Source organism: Colias croceus, chromosome 18 (genome assembly GCF_905220415.1).
Source record: "Colias croceus chromosome 18, ilColCroc2.1".
In the NCBI taxonomy this organism is placed as follows: domain Eukaryota; kingdom Metazoa; phylum Arthropoda; class Insecta; order Lepidoptera; family Pieridae; genus Colias; species Colias croceus.
The window spans coordinates 852,506-869,918 of NC_059554.1; the positions used below are offsets into that span (position 1 = coordinate 852,506).

At 33.0% G+C, this 17,413-nt stretch overlaps 1 protein-coding gene across 2 annotated transcripts in view; it reads right to left on the bottom strand.

The window, feature by feature from the left end:
* The window catches only part of LOC123699517 (thyroid transcription factor 1-like), a 45,385-nt gene extending 38,221 nt beyond the window's left edge, over window positions 1–7,164 (bottom strand). For both annotated transcript variants that reach the window (XM_045646484.1, XM_045646483.1), the window contains exon 1: window positions 6,913–7,164. In XM_045646484.1, coding sequence (XP_045502440.1) covers window positions 6,913–7,139 — 227 coding nt within the window. In that variant the 5' untranslated portion in view covers window positions 7,140–7,164. The remainder of the gene's footprint in view (window positions 1–6,912) is intronic.
* Between the last annotated feature and the right edge of the window lie 10,249 nt (window positions 7,165–17,413).

The window sequence follows — 17,413 nt, forward strand, 5'->3', positions numbered from 1 at the left end:
TAGATCTGACGGAATAGGAATATTCTCATGTTATTGAAGGTCGAGTTCATAGTAGGTAGTTGAATCCCAATATCGGATGGTTTGTAAGATCACCTATGAGATTATATTATATGTTATGTAGATTATGTATGATAGTATTATTCATAAAAATAATCAGAGGTATTTTACAAACCACATAACATATCCATGGTGATGCATAGTGAATAAATGATTTTATAAAACTAAGCCTGAATATATAGGTATCACAAAGAAAAAATGCTAGCAACTTTTAAAAGTTTATTCATTAAAAAAAATCTACTAAAGAGCAGGAAATCCTCGGTCATGACTACGCTTATGAAACTAAAATACCAACTATCCGACTCTTGTGTGTAGTTAAATAATTGAACCTTTTTATCAAAAAATACCACAGCAATTTTCAAAAGTTAATTCATAAAAAAAATTATCTACTAAGGATCAGGAAATTCCCAGTCATTTGTCTTTAGGTACTCATGATTCCATCGCAAATTGACCCAAATATGCCACCCGCAAGCAACGGCGCCAACACGTCACTTCCGAACAAAACCCCAGATTATCTGCCTAATCCCTATTTACACAATATAATCCCTCGCTACCCTATCTTCACTTCATTCAATTGATAAATTCACAGGATTTTAAGCTTTACTGCCATTTTTAATGATAACTCTATAGTCTGTGACATATAATTATTATCTATGGTGACGGGGTGTCATAGACATTAGGTGATGAAATTTTGACGTAATGTAATTGGCGGGAAATGTTTAGAATTAATTGGGTGTGTAATTTTATTGGGTGAAAATGTTATCTTTGATATTGTGGAGTGTTAATTTTGATAAATTAGTATTATTTTCCTATTCGAATTTTAATTATTAGTAGTCGAAATTATTAGAAGTCGAATTGTAAAAAGAAACAGTGTCAGTGAGGAAGTAAGTAACTTTTTATATTATGTTTATATATTTGTCATTCTTACATTTTTTCGAGACGAAACGAGCGTAGGTAGGTGTCGAGTTATCTAAATATGCAGAATATTTATTTATAAGAATGAAAGAATCTGTAGTACTCTACAGTAAATAAGCTAAATATTTTCCGCGTAGATAATAATATCACAGCCCACAGGTAAATTATACCTATCTAATATTAGGCATACCTATACCTATTTCATTTCAGATCATGCGGCTAGAGTAAAATGAAATAACAAGGTAAATGGTACTTTATTTACTAGACCAAGACCCAAGTACGGGATACTGATACAAGTTCAATTATTACCTATACATAGGTATACCTAATGTTATTAAATCATTGTTGAGGACTCATTTGAAACCATAACAACCCGAATATATTTTATAGGTACCTACTAGTTTAGCGGCTTCGCCCGCTTTGTCTAACGCCTAATAAATTATATCTAAAAAAAACCGTATCAAAACCTAAAAATTTTAAAGATTTAAGGCCTTTAGGGGCTAGCGACCATGCTAGGTGATTTACTGAAGGCGGGATCGGGGAACTTCGACCGGCGCGAATCTACCGTAGTAAAAGTACCTACGTATGAAAATTATTAAAAAGATATTTGGATATGGAATAAAAATTATGTGTTTCAATTCAATCAAATTATTGACTTAGCGTTTTGGTTTAAAGTCCACAAAATTAAAAATCGATCTCAGTTCAATATTTTTCTCCAAAAAAGAGAAAGCGACTTTGTTAATACCACAGGTTAATATGTACTCACAAAATTATTAAGCATAGGTAGGTACCTAAAAATGCATAAAATTACAATAAATGTACGAAATTCGAATTGTATCAAAAAAATTCGAATAAGTAAATCGTAAAAAAACTGTTGAGCATACAGCGAACATCATTTAGTACAGCCAAAAACTTGGTAAAAAGTAGTTCCCTCCATTTATCCGGTAAATAACTACAGAAAAAAAAATTTGTTTGTCAAGATGTAAATCTACATTTGCCAAATAGTGCGCAGGCGTGAGTCCATCACCACTTGTAGTGTTTGCACACTCGTGCGCAGAACTACACTCATTTAAAATTCAAAATTCGTACGGAACGTTGTGTCTGAATATTAAATGGTTGAGAGTTGTGACTAAGATTCAAAGACAGAATGGTTTCATACATAGCCACGAGATAAACAAGCTTATTAGCCCTTAGCGGTTAAATTTTGAACCAAATGTGGCTTGTGTTCAATTCAAAGCACAACAGACAGACAGACTTTCTTCTCCAGACAATATCTAATATCAATTCTTATCCGTTTTAATTTTCACTATAATAATATGTACCTACCTATTGAGTAAATAGTACCTAGGTATTGGTAAATACCTAATTAGCCCGTGTATTAGGAAGAGTTAGAATTTGGTGGCTGTTTATTGCTGTAAGGTATATAAGTAGGTTTGTACCTATGGAATGAAAAATATTATAAATGCGAAAGTTTGTGAGGATGTGTGTGTGTGTGTGTGTGTGTGTGTTTGTTACCAAAGAGAATACAAATACGATGTTTGTTACTCTTTCACGCAAATATGTACTTACTACTGAACCGATTACAATGAAATTTATCACACACTCAAAGCGTAACTTGGATAAACACATTGGTTTTAGGTATCCCAGAAATCCCACAGGAACTGGAACTGTGCGTATTTTTCTTTGATAACGCAAAGCTGCGGGCGGAGTAAACCTCTTACTAATATTATAAATGCGAAAGTTTGCGAGAGGATGTGTGTGTGTTTGTTACTCTTTCAGAAATTTCGCACACATATAGAAGGTAACTTGGATTAACACATAGGATAGGTTTAGATAGGGAACTATGCGGGTTTTTCTTTGAAAATGCGGGCGAAGCCGCAAGCGGAAAGCTAGTAGGTAATCCATAATCCAATACAACAACAGAAAACTGACAAATCTAGTTAAGCGATGGATGTCTGTTCTTTCACGATAAAACACCAAGCCGATTTATTTTTATTGGTTGTTCTTAAGTTAAGGACCTTCTCCTATTACCTAGGTACCTACTTTTTATTTACTCTATAGACCACCTGCGACATTAAACACAGTTTAAGAAATTGCCTAGTGAAATGTTGATAGCTTCGTGTAAAAGATTATTTTGGGCCTAATCATGCCTAATTTTCACCTACGGGTGATGTTAGTAGAAAAGTCTAAAGAAAATTTCTTTAAGAAATAGTCCAGAAATATTATCCAGTACTTAATACTTATTCATTATTAGGTCCCTAATTTATTTATGTTTCGAAACTAATCAGAATGAGGAACAATTCGAATTTTTGTTTGTTTGTATAAAATGTCAATCAGCACTTCCAGATCAGAAAATATACATTACCTACAATTAGGTACAAAGCTTCTCTATCTAGTTTATTTTATTAACTTTTCAACTCGGGCGAAGTCTGGACAAGCGGCTAGTTATGTACAATTTAGAATTTCAAACTCTTCCAATAAATAGGCATTAGGCAATTAGGCAACAAGTATAAGAATGTAAACATCCATCTTGTTACATAAAACCGTTAACGGAACCCAGCATTATTAAAAAGAAAACCATTAGGTTTATAGTTAGCTACAGACTATAAAACATATAATAATGCATACAATTTTTGGTTAACTTTTGAATGGAAATATTTTATCAAGGACCTAAACGCGGTTCGTTTATTATAAAATTATCTTATTTTTCTTTTATTTAACACGATGTTTTTCGTTGTTCTTTATTCGATATTATTTAAAATTAGATCAGGTAGGTAGGTACCTAATACAATTAAACCCGTCGGGTCTTTGAACCTTCATTCATTTTGAATTTAAAATTACTTATTAGAAATATTTAGCAATGCAGGAAATATTATTTGACATTTTCATAAGAATCAGAAAAATCTATTTTTCCAAACAGTGGTAGGGTAATTGCGCTGGTTTGCCGTCCAGCTTCAGTTTTCGTCCATTTGACTGACCTGCTACAATCACGTGCGTAAAACTTGAATACAAACCTACCTCCCCGCGCAAGTTTGCACTTTTTACGGTCCATAATGTTTAAGCAACAGTACTATCAACATGAAAATTTGATTTGACAAGAAGAGAGTTCAAAAAATTAACGTAAATGTGGCCGCTTCGCATCCGTGCCTTGCAGATGTCATCGCGCGAGAGAAAAATTTGCCGGCGAGAAAAGTTCATGGTAATGTAAATCACTGTTTTAGCTAGTTTACGTAATGTTTTTGGTACGTATGTTTATTTATAAGCATAATAAACGCAATTATAAGTGTTTATCATACTTTTTTTTAATACTCTTCGAAATATTAAGTGGACGGATACTAGGTTACCAAATTCTCAAAATATTTGGTTTTCGTCCAAGTGGACGGAAACTCAAACAGCTACTTGAATATTTGTTAGGGTCATTTTATTTTATCGGACCTTTAAAATACTGAATAGTTTCTCCCGAAGTGATCTTTATTGCTATTAGTTTAGATTTTTTGGTTTCCGTCCACTGCTTTGTCAGTGCTGCCAAAATAAAAAAATATTTAAAGAAGTGGACGAAAACTAAATTTAGCTTTAAATGTTTTAGTTTTCGTCCATGAATGAGTATTGGAGTAGACAAAAATTAAATATAGCTATTCTTTTGCATTACTTTTCGTCTATTTTTACGTATTGAAAAGTTTTCTATTCAGTATCTTCCTAATAAATAATTGGTGAGGGCCAGAGTGTTGTAGGTACCTAATATTGTCATTCATTCAGTCATGTATCATTCTCCTTATGTGAAGTAGTCAATTATTCGTAGCATAAATGGGGGTAGGTCAGACATAATACTTACACTGTATTTTTCTTGATTATCATTCACTTGAGTATCATCTTTTATTCTAGGTCTGTTTTGCCAATGCAGTATTTTTTTATTATACTTAGGTACTCAACGTATCCTCAGAAAGATCTTATTGTTTTTAGATGTCCTCGAAGGAGTCTAAGAAATCTAGAAAAAAAGACGCTGCGTACACTGAAGAATCTTTAGTAAAGGCTTTAACGGCAATTCGGAAAAATAAGGCATCAGTAAGACAAGTCTGTAGAGATTAAGGGATTCCTAAATCTATGGTCCTCGATAGAATACACGGCAAAACAACTGATATTTTAATGAAACGTGGGCCAGATCTCTCGATTATTAATGCCAAATAATAATCAGTAAGGCAGCATAGTTTATTTTAGTAGCAAAAACTTATTATTATAATATGGCTGTGTGTGTATAGTACGTTTCATCTGATAAACAAAGTATTAGAATGAAAATTTTTGTTGTTAGAATGAATATTTCTGTTTTTTGATGTTATTTCTTAGTCCTGTAATTATTACTTGATTCATTTACATTGTAAGGAACGCATTCCTTTCTCTATTACGAATGATTATACAGTCATCACTAACGCCTATAAGGACTGCCAAGTGCTACATAGATCTCAGTGTTGACTAGTTATATTGATTATTATTAGTAAAACCACAAGTAAAACTAAACCTGTAAGGTAGTGAGAAATTGTGATGTTAAATAAAAAAAGTATATATTTACCTGTAATTGATTTTTAACTTAATAGTTGACCTACCCTCCTTTTTCTACACGGTGGTCGAAAACTAGCTTACACTAGGACGAAAACCAGTTTTTTTGGACGAAAACTAGCATTTACCCTACTTTTGCAGAAAATAATTTAAATTAAAAGATACATCAAAATGATTTATTTTCACTTAATATTATCTTAAAGAAGACTATATAAGGACTTAAGAAAAATATAATATGTTGAAGGAAGGGTGCTCCAAAATATTTATTTCGTATCACAAAGTTGGCAACTCCTATAATTGGACGAAAACCAGCGCAATGACCCTACCTAGTTGTCGAATTATTTCTATTCTCCTTATTTCAAATTCTAACTAGGTATAGGTAGGTACCTATTCGTTATGTGGGAATGAATGTTTCTTTAGTGTAATAGGATGTGATTATTAAAAAAAATAACTGATTATATTATTTACAATCATAAAAAAAGATGCCTAAAGCGTTACATTAAAAATTATGATTGAAAAACCTATTCTTTTAAAAGGTAAATGGTAATTTATTAGATAATACTAAGTTAGAGTTTAAAACCGACACATATTATTGTTAGCCGTTAGGTAATAAATTATGAAAAATATTCCTACCTGTAGATATATCCATTAGAATACATAACACTTTTAGCCGTAGCGTAACTTAAGATGAAGTGGTACCGTTTGGTTAGGTAGAGTTTTAAGTTAAGAGTTGTAGAGTCGCCTTATTTACCTACTGTTATTTTAATAAGTAAAATATTTACTAGGCCTGTAATATTTCTGTATTGCGAGGTAATAATAAAATAGGTAATACCTAATATTTGTATTAATGTTAATCTTGAAAAACTGCACTGTTTAGTAATTTGTTTAAATTATTTTGAAATATAAATTATAAAATAAAAGGAAAATAATAATTTAGATTTATTATTAAAAGAACTTATGCTTTTAAGTTTTAATAAACTGGAATCCATAAATTAATAATATGAATGGATGATACATACATAATATTCATTTAGGTTCATTAGGTAGGCGGTAACTGGTTGGGGTATTCCAAGGGTGCGTCCTAAGTCCCTTACTATTCCTTATCTATCACGTTAATATTTTGTTTACGTTGTCGCTTCGAGTGGCATTCCCTAACAATACGTAACGCGAAACATTCAAGTCCAAGTCCACACGTAACGAGCAGCGAGCACATCGTTGACCTCACATCACATCGCATCATCACTTGACCGATCACAATATATAAAGCTGCACAAACAAACGTCACCAACTATATCCTTCGACTAGGCGCGCTCGAGTGCTCTCGAGACCTTCGGCCCACTCGAAAAATCAGCGGGTGGAGGGCGCCCCACTCCGAATCGATCTACGCACCTGTATGGGGACGGCGGGTTGTTCGCCAACTCCAACTTGCGGTACTCCTCGATCGGCGACAGGATGTCGGTCACGGAGAACGGGGTGGAATGCTGCAGCTGGAGCTGGGACAGGTTCTGCTGCAGCAGCGCCGACTTGGGCGACAAGCTCATCGCCAGCTCGGCCGCGCTCAGCTCCGGCAGCGCCTCCGCCGGACACGGCGAGTAGCCGCCGCCCTCCGCGGACATCCGATCGACACTCGACGCCACTCGACGGCTCAGCCTCTAGTGGCTCTCGGGGCGAGAGTGGCGCCGGAGCCCCTGGCGCGGGCCGCGGCCACTCAGCGGGCCCCGCCCGGCGCGCCGCGCGCCGCCCCGTGGCGGGGAGCGCGCGCCCATTGGCCGGCGCGGCTGGGCGGCGCGCGGCAGCCGGCCCGCAGCGGCAGTGCGCGCCGGCCGCGTGGTGGGGGTGCCGCGCGCCGCTGCCGCTGCGACCCGCGAGCTGCTCGGAGCCCCGCGCGCTAATTACATCCACTGCGGTGTTTCATGTGAACTTTTGTTGCTATTTCGGTTTCTGACAATGAGAATCGAGTTCGTAGACGTGCAGGGATAGATTGTTGTTGTGATTATGGTATTTAATGTATGGTGATATTACAATTTTCTGTGTTTTTGTGTTGGAGCTCTATCACGGACATAACTTAGTAATTATTAATATTGATATGACACGAATACGTATTAGGTATAATAAGTACCTTTTAGGTATACATAATAGATAATGTTTGGTGTTTCGATATCATGTACTTAACTACCTATTGTACCTATGTAAGTCGGTAGGTAACGACTTAGATATTTACATATTTCAGTTAGTTTTATGTGTTGTAGGTAAATAAAGTTAAATGATCAATAATTTAGGTATAGATATAAATAAACTTAAAAAGGCTACCTACATAGACAACTTTCGATGTAAATTATTTGATTTGTTCAATTCTTTGATAGGTATCTAGGTACCTACCTATTTAAAAAAATGTTGTTAGTTGGAAATGTGGCTTTAAAAAATATAGTAATCTAGCTTTTGTGTGGGTACCTACCTAAGTAAACGTTGTAAAAAGCTTTTAAATGTTTTGTACCTACTATGTGACCTTAGGGAGTTTGACATCTAAGTAAGTTCTTAAATTGTACCTACCTAGGTATATAATTAAAATATAATGAGGCACTTACCTACAGAACATACCCTATAATAAAGAGTGAATTGGACAAGTGCAAGTGTGTGTCTTATCACAAACAAGTGATCTCTACCAGGCAACTAACGCGAAGTTACTTTGGTTCATTGAAGTTTATTCTTCCGCTGACAATAATAAAAAAATAAAAACTAATATATAAATATTGTAGAGGCAATTTCAGTAAGTTTTACATTAGGTAGGTACCTACTTACTTAGGTACCTACATGCTAGATTTTGAAATAAAATTGGAATTGTGTTTGTGATTAAATATGTTTTTTTGGTTATTCGTATATCTATAGCGTGCAGTAAAACCAAATTAATATCTCCAAATTAGGTGCCTACGACCTAGGCACCTATAGTGTGAAACTGCAGCCCAAAGTAGGTACCTACCTAGTACCTAAGTACCTACCTAGCTAGCTGCACTTATTTTATTTAACGGGTACCTACTTATATTTAGGTATTTGTTACTTAATGATGAAATTGCAATATTAAGCACTTATTAGGTTTAACTTTCATAATTCACGGGCACGAACTAAAAAGTGTAGTTTCTTTTTGGGAACTATATTTTCTATCACCAAAATTTATATTTGTCATCAAGTTGTATCACCTAATAAATAGATCTATCACCACGAAATATTTTCGTTCTCAGATAAACAAAAATTGTTCCCAGGTATGAATTATCAAATTAATGTTAATATATGTGTATAATAAGAGATCAATAACCAATAAAATTACTTATATTGCATTACATGAATATAAAGTTCGTTCTTATAATAACAGTTTTGTTACTTAAATAATAGCTCTGTGCTCAGAATGGTAGATCTGTCACCAAATAAATCGATTATCGATCCCTGACTGCGACTCCTTTTTATTTGATATTTTGTCACCAATACAGTAGTAACATTTTATTTCGTTCAGATATTAAATTAATAGTATTCGTTGTCAATTTAATACATCAATATATAATTTTAGTCAAAAAATGATCTAAGGGGCGGAGACAAATTGGCGCGCTTTAAAAATTGACATGTGCAAACATATTATCGGATTAGCCATACGCTTAAAGCTGGCCAACCAGAAGCAAAAAATGTGCTTATCGGCCAGAAAAGAAAAAGGGGGCGCCCTTCGAAATCCAAACCAGCGCTGATTATTCAGTGATTATTGTTTTTTAACAATAAATTTTGATTATTTTTACTTTAAGTGTTTTATCTACAATTATGCTAACCATTAGCCAGCTATTAAACCAGAGCTGATAATTCAGTGGTTATCTATTATTTTTAAGAATACTTAAATATTGATTATTTTAACTTTTAGTAACATAATATGATTTATTGGTGATCTCTTTAAATTAGTTTGCTTAAATACTTATTAGGACACACCTATTATAATACCTACATACAGAAACATTAATTTGGCACTAGACCTTATATCTCAGGATTTTAGGTGATTTATTGTGGAACTGGTTTTTACATTGTTTGGTGACTACATTTTGGTGACAGATCTACTATTTTGAGGACAAACCCTATTATTTAAGAAACACAAAACTAATTAAATTGGTGATAGCTTAAATGATACCCTTTCTTTTTTGTCCGTCTGTCTGACTGTCAAGAGTCAAGACCCTTTTTCTGAGGAACGCGTGGAGATATCAAGGTGAAATTTATATTGAATACTCAAATATACGGTCCCTTGAAACTGTGAAAAAATCTAATTTATAAGCCAACGCAATCAAAAGATACAGAAGTTTATGCGGCAAATTTTCGAAAATTTTGACATTCACAAGGGAATCAAAACCTACTGGGTCCTTCCCGTGAATACAGAATCTTGAAATTTGGTTAAAAGCAAGCACAAATAAAGGAAAAATTATTAAAAATATAAATAAAGTTTCAACATACCTACCTACCTAATAAAAAACAGATTTGGTTCGCGAGTCCGTCTCACACTTTGCCGGTCTTTTTATTTTTTATAATCAAGATTGTAGCTACAAGTGTCATATTAGTAGGTACCTACCTAGATAGCGACTAGCGTTAGCTATACTATTAAGTATTCTGTGATATAATGGTTGCGATTTATGTAGGTATATTATGTACTTACCTAAGTAAACCATTCTTCTTATATTATGTTAAATAATAGTACTTATACCAATCTGCTTAGCTTAAAACGTAGTCGGTAGATAGGTGTATAATAGATGTTAGAAGTAAGGTGCCTAAATACCTAGGTACCTAGTAGGTATAAGAAATGTTCTAGCGTCTAGCTCTTGTCGAACGTGAGCGTTTATTGGCGAGTGACAGCTTTTGAATTGCCTGATTATCAAAAGTGTTTCCGTCTTTCGACCATCTAGGTATGTGCCGCTGGCGCTGTAAGAACCGTCAGAATAGATTAGTCGAAGTGCAGACAATATTTTTAATAATTCTTGTTTTCTTAAAATAACATTTATTTTGACGACATGTTTTTATTAACAAATTAACTACCTAGTTTACTTATACAAAAATGGTGATAAAATACAAGCTAAAATAGTCACCATTTGGCATTTTATGTTTATTAATTCACTGAATAATCTTAGAGAGAGAAGTGTGGCAACGCCGCGGCCGCTCTGTTTATTTTGTAGAGCGCAGAGTCGTATGAGTTAGAGTACCTATTAGGTAGTATAATCTAATATTATTATGTACAGTGTACTAGAGTAGAGTAGAGAGAACTTATAATATCTACTGGTTGTTTTGTATAGAATCATGAAAATTTTAAATTACTTACTTAATAATTCTTCTTTTCTTAAAATACTTAACATTTTTTTTTCGACATGACGTTTTTATTAACAAATTAACTACCTAGTTTACTGATACATTAACTACATAGTCATTTCGATGATATTATCAATAGAAGCTCTCGTCTCCTTGGGTTTATCTCAAGGATCACGAAGGGTTTTAAAACACCATCTAGTCTTTTACATTTATTTGAAACCCTGATTCGTTCAATCCTAGAATTTAACTGTGTCATATGGTCACCGCACTATACAATTCACATCAAACGCATTGAACGACTTCAGAAGCGTTGCTTAAGGCTGGTTTCTCTTCGTTACCACATCGGTCGAAGTGGATCTAGCTACGAAAGTCTTCTTGAGAAATTTAATATTGTCTCGTTGGAAAAGCGTCGACAGAGGCTAGAACTCATAACACTCCATAAAATCGTTCACTCATCTATCCACTCTCCGTCACTGTTAATTTTAATGCTTCATTTCGCTTCCGGACTAACAAAACTTTTTCTTTACCTTTAACCAGGAATAATACCTCTTTTTATAACCCTATATCTCGTTTCTGCCGTTTGTACAATGATTTATCCACAAGATTCCCCGATTTTGATATATTTGATCATCGAATAAACATATTCAAAGAACATGTCTGTCGAATCTTGAAATGATGTCCTAGTTTTGTTGTTAATGTATTGTGTACTGTAAACATTATTTTTATTGTCTTTCTTTTATATGTAATATTGAATTATTGGATTTTTAAATATGAAATTATTGTAATACGCTTTAGATAACTTTAAGCTGTATCCCATTGTAGTATTGTAAATGTACACATTTTGTTGGGTTGCGATCTGCTCGTAAAATTGATGTGGCGCCTATGGACCCGGCAAGATCGTGGCCTGTTGTGTGTATTTAATTTGAATAAATAATTTGAATAAATAAATACAAAAGTGGTGATAAAATACAAGCTAAAATAGTCACCATTTGTCATTTTATGTTTATTAATTCACTGAATAATCTTAAAGAGAGAAGTGTGGCAACGCCGCGGCCGCTCTGTTAATTTTGTAGAGCGCAGAGTCGTATGAGTTAGAGTACCTATTAGGTAGTATAATCTAATATGTATTATTATGTACAGTGTACTAGAGTAGAGTAGAGAGAACTTATAATATCTACTGGTTGTTTTGTATAGAATCATGAAAATTTTAAATTACTTACTTAATAATTCTTCTTTTCTTAAAATACTTAACATTTTTTTTCGACATGTCGTTTTTATTAACAAATTAACTACCTAGTTTACTGATACAAAAATGGTGATAAAATACAAGCTAAAATAGTCACCATTTGGCATTTTATGTTTATTAATTCACTGAATAATCTTAGAGAGAGAAGTGTGGCAACGCCGCGGCCGCTCTGTTAATTTTGTAGAGTGCAGAGTCGTATGAGTTAGAGTACCTAGTAGTATAATCTAATATTATTATGTACAGTGTATTAGAGAAGAGTGGAGAGAACTTATATGTACTGGTTGTTTTGTATAGAATCATGAAAATTTTAAATTAATGTTTTCTGACTATGCTAGATATCTACTAATGGGATATTTTTAATTATTTTTTTGTCATATAGTTAGTCTTTTTTATATAAGAGCAGGTAACTGAGCAGGTAGATCACCTAATGAAGTGACACCACCACCACCGCCCAAGAGCACTCACAAAATTACCTTTGTGAGGCTGTTACTGGCTAAAGTCTACACTAGGAAGTAGGAACGTCATTAATCATTATGTAAATAATTATTTATTATTGTCATTATTTATTATTATTAAGTAGTTTAATTTATTGTTAATTGTCGTTTCCACCCAGTTTAAATTTGTAGATATCAATAAAAGAAAGTTACTTACATTTTAGAATTTAAAGACTTTTTCAAGCTACACTACCTACCTACAAAGTAGTACTTATTAAAAAATAATAAATTAACGCCATAAAAAAATATTAAAATAACAGCCTCTGCAAAAAGTCTTTAATTTCTTCTGATGACTGATACCTAGCTTAAAATTTTGAACATGTTATAGATACCTACCTACCTAAAATTAAAACAATTTCTCTATCAGTTTGTTTCATTTCCCTCTCCTATCTCCTAAATGACTTTCCTCTCAAGTTTCAACATCCTACTTCCTTCCTAATAATATTATAAATGCGAAAGTTTGTGAGGATGTGTGTGTGTGTTTGTTACTCTTTCACGCAAGTACTACTCAACCGATTACAATGAAATTTAGCACACATATAGATAAGAGTAACTTGGATTCACACATAGGCTAGGTTTAATCCCGGAAATCCCACGGGAACGGGAACTAAGTATATATGCGGGCTTTTCTTTGAAAACGCGGCCGAAGCCATAGACATAGACAGACACAGACATACCTAGAGGAAAGTAACCAAATATGGAATACCATTTTGTTTTTGGGATATAAAAATAAAACTTCACATAAATTAAATCAGTTTATTGTTTTTACTGATCAGTCATACATCTATAAGTAGTAATTAATAGCCTTTAACAAAATATATCAGTAATCAAATTAAAATCTTACACAAAAAACAAAATCACAAAAGAGTAACCAAATATGGAATAGGTACCCATATATGGAATATAAGCAAAAATCAACATAACAATGACAAAAATATAATGAATATCTTTGAGATCAATTAAATGAATATAACATATTGTGATAAATGAAAGGAGTTACGTAATTACTTGCAAAAGTCACAAATCCAGATCCATCTGGAACAGCACATCATAATGTGTTCAGAGCCCATACAACAAGCATTTAATTCAACTTTCTCCACTTTCATCCATGGAAAGAAGTCTTGAACAGAACCTCCTGACTCTGCTGATGCATGTATGTTACTAAAAACAAACATTACATACAGTTTTTAAAGAAATAATAGCAAGTTTATAATATTCCATAATTAGACACCGACGACTGTCCATATTTGGATTTTTATACTAGTTCAAACTCTTCTAAATATTTTTCATTTCACAATATTTTAAAGACAAAAGGTAACAAAATGGTGAAATAAACATAATACCGATATATACTAAATAGTATAACACTTATCGAAACAAACATAATAGCCGATAATACTCATTTATTACTTACCTTAAAATTTTCTGCACGGCAACAAAACAAAACACGCCTGCTACATGTAAACCGTTCGCGCAACTAACTCGATGGTGTTAGTGCGATAATTAGTACACCAAATGAAACAGAAGATGGTCGAATGTTGCGATTCATACTTATAGTCTTAGAGAAATGAAGGAATTCCATATTAGGATACTATTCCATATTTGGTGACTTTCCTCGGAAAGTAACCAAATATGGAATACCATTTTGTTTTTGGGATATAAAAATAAAACTTCACATAAATTAAATCAGTTTATTGTTTTTACTGATCAGTCATACATCTATAAGTAGTAATTAATAGCCTTTAACAAAATATATCAGTAATCAAATTAAAATCTTACACAAAAAACAAAATCACAAAAGAGTAACCAAATATGGAATAGGTACCCATATATGGAATATAAGCAAAAATCAACATAACAATGACAAAAATATAATGAATATCTTTGAGATCAATTAAATGAATATAACATATTGTGATAAATGAAAGGAGTTACGTAATTACTTGCAAAAGTCACAAATCCAGATCCATCTGGAACAGCACATCATAATGTGTTCAGAGCCCATACAACAAGCATTTAATTCAACTTTCTCCACTTTCATCCATGGAAAGAAGTCTTGAACAGAACCTCCTGACTCTGCTGATGCATGTATGTTACTAAAAACAAACATTACATACAGTTTTTAAAGAAATAATAGCAAGTTTATAATATTCCATAATTAGACACCGACGACTGTCCATATTTGGATTTTTATACTAGTTCAAACTCTTCTAAATATTTTTCATTTCACAATATTTTAAAGACAAAAGGTAACAAAATGGTGAAATAAACATAATACCGATATATACTAAATAGTATAACACTTATCGAAACAAACATAATAGCCGATAATACTCATTTATTACTTACCTTAAAATTTTCTGCACGGCAACAAAACAAAACACGCCTGCTACATGTAAACCGTTCGCGCAACTAACTCGATGGTGTTAGTGCGATAATTAGTACACCAAATGAAACAGAAGATGGTCGAATGTTGCGATTCATACTTATAGTCTTAGAGAAATGAAGGAATTCCATATTAGGATACTATTCCATATTTGGTGACTTTCCTCGGAAAGTAACCAAATATGGAATACCATTTTGTTTTTGGGATATAAAAATAAAACTTCACATAAATTAAATCAGTTTATTGTTTTTACTGATCAGTCATACATCTATAAGTAGTAATTAATAGCCTTTAACAAAATATATCAGTAATCAAATTAAAATCTTACACAAAAAACAAAATCACAAAAGAGTAACCAAATATGGAATAGGTACCCATATATGGAATATAAGCAAAAATCAACATAACAATGACAAAAATATAATGAATATCTTTGAGATCAATTAAATGAATATAACATATTGTGATAAATGAAAGGAGTTACGTAATTACTTGCAAAAGTCACAAATCCAGATCCATCTGGAACAGCACATCATAATGTGTTCAGAGCCCATACAACAAGCATTTAATTCAACTTTCTCCACTTTCATCCATGGAAAGAAGTCTTGAACAGAACCTCCTGACTCTGCTGATGCATGTATGTTACTAAAAACAAACATTACATACAGTTTTTAAAGAAATAATAGCAAGTTTATAATATTCCATAATTAGACACCGACGACTGTCCATATTTGGATTTTTATACTAGTTCAAACTCTTCTAAATATTTTTCATTTCACAATATTTTAAAGACAAAAGGTAACAAAATGGTGAAATAAACATAATACCGATATATACTAAATAGTATAACACTTATCGAAACAAACATAATAGCCGATAATACTCATTTATTACTTACCTTAAAATTTTCTGCACGGCAACAAAACAAAACACGCCTGCTACATGTAAACCGTTCGCGCAACTAACTCGATGGTGTTAGTGCGATAATTAGTACACCAAATGAAACAGAAGATGGTCGAATGTTGCGATTCATACTTATAGTCTTAGAGAAATGAAGGAATTCCATATTAGGATACTATTCCATATTTGGTGACTTTCCTCTACTTAATACTTATCATTGTACCTACGTAGGTATATATTTTGACATCGGAATAAAAATAATGAAGAAAATTAATTAAACAATTATTCTATTACTTTTTAGGTAGGTAGTTATGTTGTGAAGATTGATTTCTTCCTCTGAGGTAACTAGGTACCTGGTAAATTATTATTAAAGATCAATGATCATAGATAATATTAAAAAAAAAATCAGTTTGCATTTAAACCTAAAAATTCAAATCGCATCGCATCATTGTAGGATGCGCCCTACTATATTTTATCCTACTATTATATTATATTACCTACCTATATGCGAAGGTTTATGAGGACTAAGGATGGATGGATGTTTGTTACTCTTTCACGCAAATACTACTGAACCAATTACAATGAAATTTGGTTGAAGGTAGCTGATGAGTTGATGACCCAGAATAAGACGTAGGCTAATTTTTTTCCCGGAATTTGCCGGAAATCCCACAGGAAGGGGAACTATACGGGTTTTTTTTTCAAAAGGCGGGCGAGGCCGCCGCGGCGCGGGTGGACGGAAATCGAGTAAAAAAAAATACTAGGTATCTATTTGTGGTCGCTCTCGTCCATTTTACCTATCCAACCGATTTGGCTTATTTTGATATTTAAATATATTTGGAAGAGAAAGTAAAATGTTTAATTAAACTTTATACGGTGTGAAACGTAGGTAATTAATAAAATAAGGTACCTACTAATTATTATATACTACTAGTGGTCCGCCCCGGCTTCGCCCGTGGTACATATTTCGCAATAAAAGGTAGCCTATGTCCTTTCTCGGGTATAAAAATATCTCCATACCAAATTTCATGCAAATTGGTTCAGTAGTTTAGGCGTGATTGAGTAACAGACAGACAGACAGACAGAGTTACTTTCGCATATTTATAATATTAGTATGGATGTAAATACTTCCACAACAAAAAGCCGTGATCGTAAAAAACATTTTCAGTGTCCCCATCTATGATTTATTATACGTAATTTACAGAGACATCTATGGAAAAAGATACAGTAACATGGTGAACAAAATATTTAACACATGATTGAATAAAGCGACATCTATTATGTTATATTTACACTAACATGGTTTATTACTGTGGTTTATTATTTATCTGTTTAAAATATCTCTATAGTCTATGGTTCTATTTTCGCGGTATGCTTTTAAATTTTGAATTTTCTAATACATAAAGATCAAATGACTATATTATTGTATATAATTTCGGTTGAAATTTAATGAGGAAAAATAAATCATCAAGCCTTCTTAGAAACGTGATGAAATACAATAATATTTTTTGAAGATCTTGCCATTTAAAAATTACTTTAGAGTTTAGT